General features: G+C 46.7%; 1 protein-coding gene and 1 long non-coding RNA gene across 4 annotated transcripts in view; one reads left to right on the forward strand and one right to left on the reverse strand.

Moving 5' to 3' along the window:
* The window catches only part of DIAPH2 (diaphanous related formin 2), a 2453123-nt gene extending 2448804 nt beyond the window's left edge, over positions 1-4319 (reverse strand). For 2 of the 3 annotated variants that reach the window (XM_073642202.1, XM_073642201.1), the window contains exon 1: positions 3369-4319. In XM_073642202.1, the coding sequence (XP_073498303.1) occupies positions 3369-3494 (126 nt within the window). In that variant the 5' untranslated portion in view covers positions 3495-4319. The remainder of the gene's footprint in view (positions 1-3368) is intronic. The other variant, XM_073642200.1, reaches the window with a different exon arrangement.
* Positions 3192-4561, forward strand: LOC141155327 (uncharacterized). Its single transcript, XR_012247538.1, has 2 exons — positions 3192-3376; positions 3708-4561. It is a non-coding gene; the product is annotated as an uncharacterized lncRNA (long non-coding RNA).
* The last annotated feature ends 3558 nt before the right edge of the window (positions 4562-8119 follow it).

The following is an 8119-nucleotide window of genomic DNA, read 5'->3' on the forward strand; positions in this document are numbered from 1 at the left end:
TGGAGTATAATACAGGATGTAACTCAGGATCAGTAATGTAATGTATGTGCACAGTGACTGCACCAGCAGAATAGTGAGTGCAGCTCTGGAGTATAATACAGGATGTAACTCAGGATCAGTAATGTAATGTATGTACACAGTGACTGCACCAGCAGAATAGTGAGTGCAGCTCTGGAGTATAATACAGGAGGTAACTCAGGATCAGTAATGTATGTACACAGTGACCGCACCAGCAGAATAGTGAGTGCAGCTCTGGAGTATAATACAGGAGGTAACTCAGGATCAGTAATGTAATGTATGTGCACAGTGACTGCACCAGCAGAATAGTGAGTGCAGCTCTGGAGTATAATACAGGATGTAACTCAGGATCAGTAATGTAATGTATGTACACAGTGACTGCACCAGCAGAATAGTGAGTGCAGCTCTGGAGTATAATACAGGATGTAACTCAGGATCAGTAATGTAATGTATGTACACAGTGACTGCACCAGCAGAATAGTGAGTGCAGCTCTGGAGTATAATACAGGATGTAACTCAGGATCAGTAATGTAATGTATGTACACAGTGACTGCACCAGCAGAATAGTGAGTGCAGCTCTGGAGTATAATACAGGAGGTAACTCCGGATCAGTAATGTAATGTATGTACACAGTGACTGCACCAGCAGAATAGTGAGTGCAGCTCTGGAGTATAATACAGGAGGTAACTCCGGATCAGTAATGTAATGTATGTACACAGTGACTGCACCAGCAGAATAGTGAGTGCAGCTCTGGAGTATAATACAGGATGTAACTCAGGATCAGTAATGTAATGTATGTACACAGTGACTGCACCAGCAGAATAGTGAGTGCAGCTCTGGAGTATAATACAGGATGTAACTCAGGATCAGTAATGTAATGTATGTACACAGTGACTGCACCAGCAGAATAGTGAGTGCAGCTCTGGAGTATAATACAGGATGTAACTCAGGATCAGTAATGTAATGTATGTACACAGTGACTGCACCAGCAGAATAGTGAGTGCAGCTCTGGAGTATAATACAGGAGGTAACTCCGGATCAGTAATGTAATGTATGTACACAGTGACTGCACCAGCAGAATAGTGAGTGCAGCTCTGGAGTATAATACAGGATGTAACTCAGGATCAGTAATGTAATGTATGTGCACAGTGACTGCACCAGCAGAATAGTGAGTGCAGCTCTGGGGTATAATACAGGAGGTAACTCAGGATCAGTAATGTAATGTATGTACACAGTGACTGCACCAGCAGAATAGTGAGTGCAGCTCTGGAGTATAATACAGGATGTAACTCAGGATCAGTAATGTAATGTATGTGCACAGTGACTGCACCAGCAGAATAGTGAGTGCAGCTCTGGAGTATAATACAGGATGTAACTCAGGATCAGTAATGTATGTACACAGTGACTGCACCAGCAGAATAGTGAGTGCAGCTCTGGAGTATAATACAGGATGTAACTCCGGATCAGTAATGTAATTAGATTTAGAAGTTGACTAGCCTTTTTATATACATTATTTGTACAATGGCTAATGTAGATGAAAAGCAAGTGTAAGGAATTTTCCCTTTAAAGCAGCGCTCCTCCTCCTATTAAGCTTTTATCCTCCTATGGCAATAATCATATACAGCACTGAGCACTTACAATTGCTCACTTTGCCTTTCTACCCTGATAATTCTTCTCTTTTCCATTAGATCTATGACCTCACCTGATTAAAAACAGATGATCTGAATCCTTTTAAGTGCTATGTAGAAACAGGAGGTCTCTTATCCCAACATGAGTCATCATTAGACCTACAAATCCTACATCTCTGTAAAGTCCCTGGCAGCCCAGTGCAACCTACTCTTCAACTGCTGACCCAGCTGCTCCACCCCCTTGGCTTTATCTGTCTTTGCTTCCTTTTGTCAGTGATATAGGATTGTAGTTCTAATGATGACTCATGCGAGGAAAACCTAATTTCTGTTTCTACATAGAGCTGAGAAGGATTCAGCTGGTCAGTATTTAATCATGTGATGTCATAGACCTGATGGAAGAGAGAAGAATTATCTGGGTAGAAAGGAAGAATGAGCAAATGTAAGTGCACAGTGCTGTATAATGATGACTGCGATATAGTAGGAAAGTGTGTGTGTGTGTCCCCCTAGTATCAGTAATGCGCGGTCACAAGAGGTGTGTGTGTGTGTCCCCTAGTAGCAGTAATGCGCGGTCACAAGAGGTGTGTGTGTGTCCCCTAGTAGCAGTAATGCGCGGTCACAAGAGGTGTGTGTGTGTCCCCTAGTATCAGTAATGCGCGGTCACAAGAGGTGTGTGTGTGTCCCCTAGTATCAGTAATGCGCGGTCACAAGAGGTGTGTGTGTGTCCCCTAGTAGCAGTAATGCGCGGTCACAAGAGGTGTGTGTGTGTCCCCTAGTAGCAGTAATGCGCGGTCACAAGAGGTGTGTGTGTGTCCCCTAGTAGCAGTAATGCGCGGTCACAAGAGGTGTGTGTGTGTGTCCCCTAGTATCAGTAATGCGCGGTCACAAGAGGTGTGTGTGTGTCCCCTAGTAGCAGTAATGCGCGGTCACAAGAGGTGTGTGTGTGTCCCCTAGTAGCAGTAATGCGCGGTCACAAGAGGTGTGTGTGTGTCCCCTAGTAGCAGTAATGCGCGGTCACAAGATGTGTGTGTGTGTCCCCTAGTAGCAGTAATGCGCGGTCACAAGAGGTGTGTGTGTGTCCCCTAGTAGCAGTAATGCACGGTCACAAGAGGTGTGTGTGTGTCCCCTAGTATCAGTAATGCGCGGTCACAAGAGGTGTGTGTGTGTCCCCTAGTATCAGTAATGCGCGGTCACAAGAGGTGTGTGTGTGTCCCCTAGTATCAGTAATGCGCGGTCACAAGAGGTGTGTGTGTGTCCCCTAGTAGCAGTAATGCGCGGTCACAAGAGGTGTGTGTGTGTGTCCCCTAGTAGCAGTAATGCGCGGTCACAAGAGGTGTGTGTGTGTCCCCTAGTATCAGTAATGCGCGGTCACAAGATGAAGCGTTTTCTGCTTTACTTTAGTGACAATAAAGTTACTTTGTTTTTCTAGTGAATAGTAAACTATAAACATTGTATCAGCAGAAGAACAAGCTGTAACCAGCGGATACTGAGCACAGGGGGTCTCCGTCACCAGGACTCAGGTTCAGGGGGCGTCTGGACCCCCTCAGTCTCCTCCCATCCACTATGGAGGTCTCAGAGATGAGGCAGCAGCTCCCTCCTGTCTATGGCTGGCAGACATCTCCTCCCTCCCAGCATCACCTAGAAGAGAGGGGAGAGGAGCAGAGACCCCGGGGCTCGGCCATGGCGCTCTCACAGCAGGCGTGCAGTACTGCCGGCCACACTCACCAGTTTGGGTTTGTTCTTGTTCTCCTCCGGATCGTTGGTTTTTCTTTTTGGATTTCTGCCGCCCACCTGCTCGGAGTTCTTCCCCGGGGGGTCCTCTCCTCCGCCAGCTGCTTGCGGGGCGTCCATTATCTGCTTTTACAGAATCCCCCCAACAATCCTGTGAAATCCGGCGGGCGGGCAAATCCGTGTCACCCGGCGGCGGGCGGGCAAATCCGTGTCACCCGGCGGCGGGCGGGCAAATCCGTGTCACCCGGCGGCGGGCGGGAGGGTGAGGAGCAGACGCCTCCTGGCAGCGCTTTATTACTGATGCCGGTCTCTTCCCTCCTTTACTCCTGTCAGGCAGCTGCTGCTTCACAATGGCCCAGCGCAAATTGTGACCCCCTACCGAGCCTGACACCCACTCCCTCCAGAGGACCCCTCAGCCTCCACCAGCCCTGGCACCCACAGCCTCCACTAGAGGACCACCAGCCCTAGCACCCACTCCTTCCAGAGGATCCCTCAGCCTCCTGCAGAGGACCACCAGCCCTGGAACCCACAGCCTCCACTAGAGGACCCCTCAGCCCTGGAACCCACAGCCTCCACTAGAGGACCCCACAGCCTCCTTCCAGAGGATCCCTCAGCCTCCTGCAGAGGACCACCAGCCCTGGAACCCACAGCCTCCACTAGAGGACCCCACAGCCTCCACTAGAGGACCACCAGCCCTGGAACCCACAGACTCCACTAGAGGACCCCACAGCCTCCACCAGAGGACCCCTTAGCCCTGGCACCCCCTCCCTCCAGAGGACCCCTCAGTCTCCTCCAGTCCTGGTTGTTTGCCTGAAGCCTTTTTCCTATTTTCCTCTCTCTTGAAGCTACTGTAGTCTCCCTTTAAGGCAGCAGAGAAAGGAGTTGTCAGCTGTGGCCCCCTCCCTCCCTACCAGGAAATGAATCTCCAGGCTGCACAATCAAGCGCCGATCCAGACACATGTGCAGCTCATCCTGCCAGCAGGATCTGCAGCCCAGGAAATCCCAGCAATGATGATGTCACCATCCTCCTCCATTCACGGCTGCAGTTTGTTTATTGTTTACTGTTCGATACATTGTATCCAGGGAGAGCAGTCACATCTGTGCAGCTGGTGATTAACACTTTCATGTTCTTTGTTTTTTTTCACCTCAGTATTAACCGTACCAATGCACATAAAACATCAGCACTTGTTAGTCTCCTGCACAGTCATCATTTATTTTTAGATAAAAATCATTTTTAGGAGAATTTGTTTAGCGTTATTTTGTATATTTTTTCAATCATAAAGAGAAGCCTGCGAGAAAAACACCTGAAAAATTGCTGTACTTAACAAAATACCACAAACCCCAATGCTCAGAGAGGAATTCATACACCAAAGGCTGGAAGCACATATCTGTCTGTCGCATTTTGGGTACTGACCGCAGCCGCATAGAGCAGCCGCAGGTCCGACCCAAACCGCCTCCAGGTTGTAAGACGCCACATTTGATGACTTTGTTGGAGAGGAGGTTACTTTACTACTCCCTGGATCCGTACCAGCTCCACCCACTTTAATGCAACTGTCCAAAAGTGGCGTGAAAATACCAAAAGTTGTGATTTTTGTTTTGTGCAACTTCTTTTTCTGATCACAAATTTACCAGCTTTTCAAAGAGTTTTCCACGAGAATTCTGACGTAAGCGCTTTGATGAAATCGTCCGCTGGTGTCGAGCTCATTATTACATCACTTCTGGCGAATGTGATAGTAAATCTGTTGTGCGACATTTTAACAGTTTCATTGCTGAAGCAGAAAGGAAAAATATATATTTTTTTTTACACAAATACACAAAGCACAACATTTTACACATTTTTAAAGATGGAAAACTGTCATAGAGAAATAATAAGTATCTGTATTTTAGGTGGCACATTTCATACAGAATTATAGATTTCAATGTAAAGTGGCTATAAAAACAGCAAAACATTTCAAAAAAGTTTTTATAAAAAAAAAACATGAGTAAAACCGTCTTTAGGGTGTGTACACATGACGTCTTTTTCAGTCAAATTTTGCCTGGAACTCCCCCTGAAAAGCATCACAAAGCCGTAGCAGAAAATGAGCCTAATGCTCATCAATGTAACAACGACATCACTGGGCACAAGGTCTCTTTCCTTATTTCTTTCAGCGAGTTCAATGCTCCTTCACTAGTTATAAGGTAAAAACCACAGCAAGGTCACCAGCAAATCCGCTTCAGGGCAAACACCGCCTGTGGCTTCTGCATCACCTAGAAACACCTGGGTCCACCGGTGGAATAAAGATGTCACCAGCACATTCCTCTACGGTGGGATTTTTTTGAGTCAATGAAGAAGACATCCAAATTTACACATCCGTGAGTTTCATTAGGCATCACATGCAGGGGGAGGGGGGGGGGGCGGATAAATATTTGATACACTTCCGATTTTGCAAGTTTTCCCACCGACACAGAATGTAATTTTTATCGTAGGTCGCTTCACCTGGGAGAGACAGAATCTAAAAATAACATCCAGAAGATCACATTGTAGGATTTTTATTTATTTTTATTGCATGAAATAAGTATTTGATCAACGACCAACCAGCAAGAATTCTGCCTCTCACAGACCTGGTAGTTTTCTTTAAGAAGCCTCCTACTCTGCACTCATTACCTGTATTAACTGCACTTGTGTGAACTCGTTACCTGTATAAAAGATACCTGTCCACACACTCAATCAATCACACTCCAACCTCTCCACCATGGCCAAGACCAAAGAGCTGTCTAAGGACACCAGGGACAAAACTATAGACCTTCACCAGGCTGGGATGGGCTACAGGACAATAGGCAGCAGCTTGGTGAGAAGGCAACAACTGTTTGCACAATTATTAGAAAATGAAAGAAACACAAGATAATGTCAATCTTCCTCGGTCTGGGACTCCATGCAAGATCTCACATCGGGGGGTAAGGATGATTCTGAGAAAGGTCAGGAATCAGCCCAGACCTACAAGGGAGGACCTGGTCAATGATCTGAAGAGAGCTGGGACCACAGTCTCAAACATTACCATTATTAACACACTACGCCATCATATATTAAATCCTGCAGGACACCCAAGGCCCCCCCTGTTCACGCCAGCACATGTCCAGGCCCATTTGAAGTTCACCAGTGACCATCTGGATGATCCAGAGGAGGCATGGGAGAAGGTCATGTGGTCACATGAGACCAAAATAGAACTTTTTGATATCAACTCCACTCGCCGTGTTTGGAGGAAGAAGGATGAGTACAACCCCAAGAACACCGTCCCAACTGTGAAGCATGGTGGGGGAAACATCATACTTTGGGGGTGCTTTTCTGCAAAGTGGACAGGAAGACTGCATCGTATTGAAGGGAGGGTGGATGGGGTCATGTATCGTGAGATTTTGGCCAACAACCTCCTTCCCTCAGTAAGAGCATTGAAGATGGGTCTGTACAAAGCATTTTAAAAGGTCCTGGAGTGGCTTAGCCAGTCTCCAGACCTGAACCCAATGGAAATCTTTGGCGGGAGCTGAAACTCAATGTTGCCCAGCGACAGCCCCGAAACCTGAAAGATCTGGAGAAGATCTGTATGGAGGAGGGGGCCAAAATCCCTGCAGCAGTGCGTGCAAACCTGGTGAAGAACTACAGGAAACGTCTGACCTCTGTAATTGTAACAAAGGTTTCTGCACCAAATATTAAGTTCTGTTTTTCTATTGTATCAAATACTTATTTCATGCAATAAAGTGCTAATTAATTATGTAAAAATCCTACAATGTGATTTTCTGGATTTTATTTTTAGATTCGGTCTCACAGGTGAAGTGACCTACAATAAAAATTACAGATCTCTCCATTCTGTGTAGGGGGGAAAACGTGAAAAATCGGCCATGTATCAAATGCTCATTTTCCCCACTGTAGATGCTACATTAATGACCTCTGTGTGACGTCCATTATTTCACACACCCATTCATACACCTGCATCCGTTTTTTTCCAAAATATCAGGTAGACTATAATGAGTAAATGATCGATCCATGAAAACAACATCTATGTGAAATGACTGGGGCCAAAGACAAACAGTTTTGGGGAATTTAAGACTGGAGATTTATATGTCAGTCTAGTATGGAACGGTCACGATTCCTCTTATCTGAGTGTCTGGACACAGTTCTGCCAACAAATATAGCACAGAGGCGTGCTGAGCTGTCAGCGTCTTGACTGACAGTTTAGCCGTCCAATAAGGACCAAGGTGGGCCGGGGCTTCATCCATGTGTCTCCTGACCAGAGTATCTACCTGACTATTTAACCAGCGCTCTGCCTTTGATTGATGCCAGTTGTAGCTCAGCTCATGAGGTGTGTGTGTGCTCTGTGCTCCTTGTCCTGTATTCTGATCTTTGCTGCTCAACCTCAGATTTGTTTTGACCATTTGTTTGACCTTCTTTCGTGATCCGCTACCTTCTTGGAATATTAACCTCATGTTTGTCTCACCCCTCTGTCTATGACGTACCCTCTTGGCTTTTGACCTTGGACCTCTTGACCACCCAGCCTCTCGGCTTATCAGTGAGTAGTGACTAGTGACGCAACCCCTAGGACCATGGGGTACTCGCCACCGGATCGGTCTATTCTTTGGGATTGTCACGGGGGTGTGACCCAGTCCGGGACCCTAGGCGGTCAATAAAAAGGACAAGGACAGTTTGTTTAAGGGAAAAGCTTCATGACGCCACCGGTGGTGTGCGGCTATAGGTGGCCGCCGCTGCTATTCAGATC

The sequence above is a fragment of the Phyllobates terribilis genome, unplaced genomic scaffold (assembly GCF_046119375.1).
Source record: "Phyllobates terribilis strain yellow unplaced genomic scaffold, ASM4611937v1 Scaffold_7__3_contigs__length_470593459, whole genome shotgun sequence".
NCBI classification, from domain to species: domain Eukaryota; kingdom Metazoa; phylum Chordata; class Amphibia; order Anura; family Dendrobatidae; genus Phyllobates; species Phyllobates terribilis.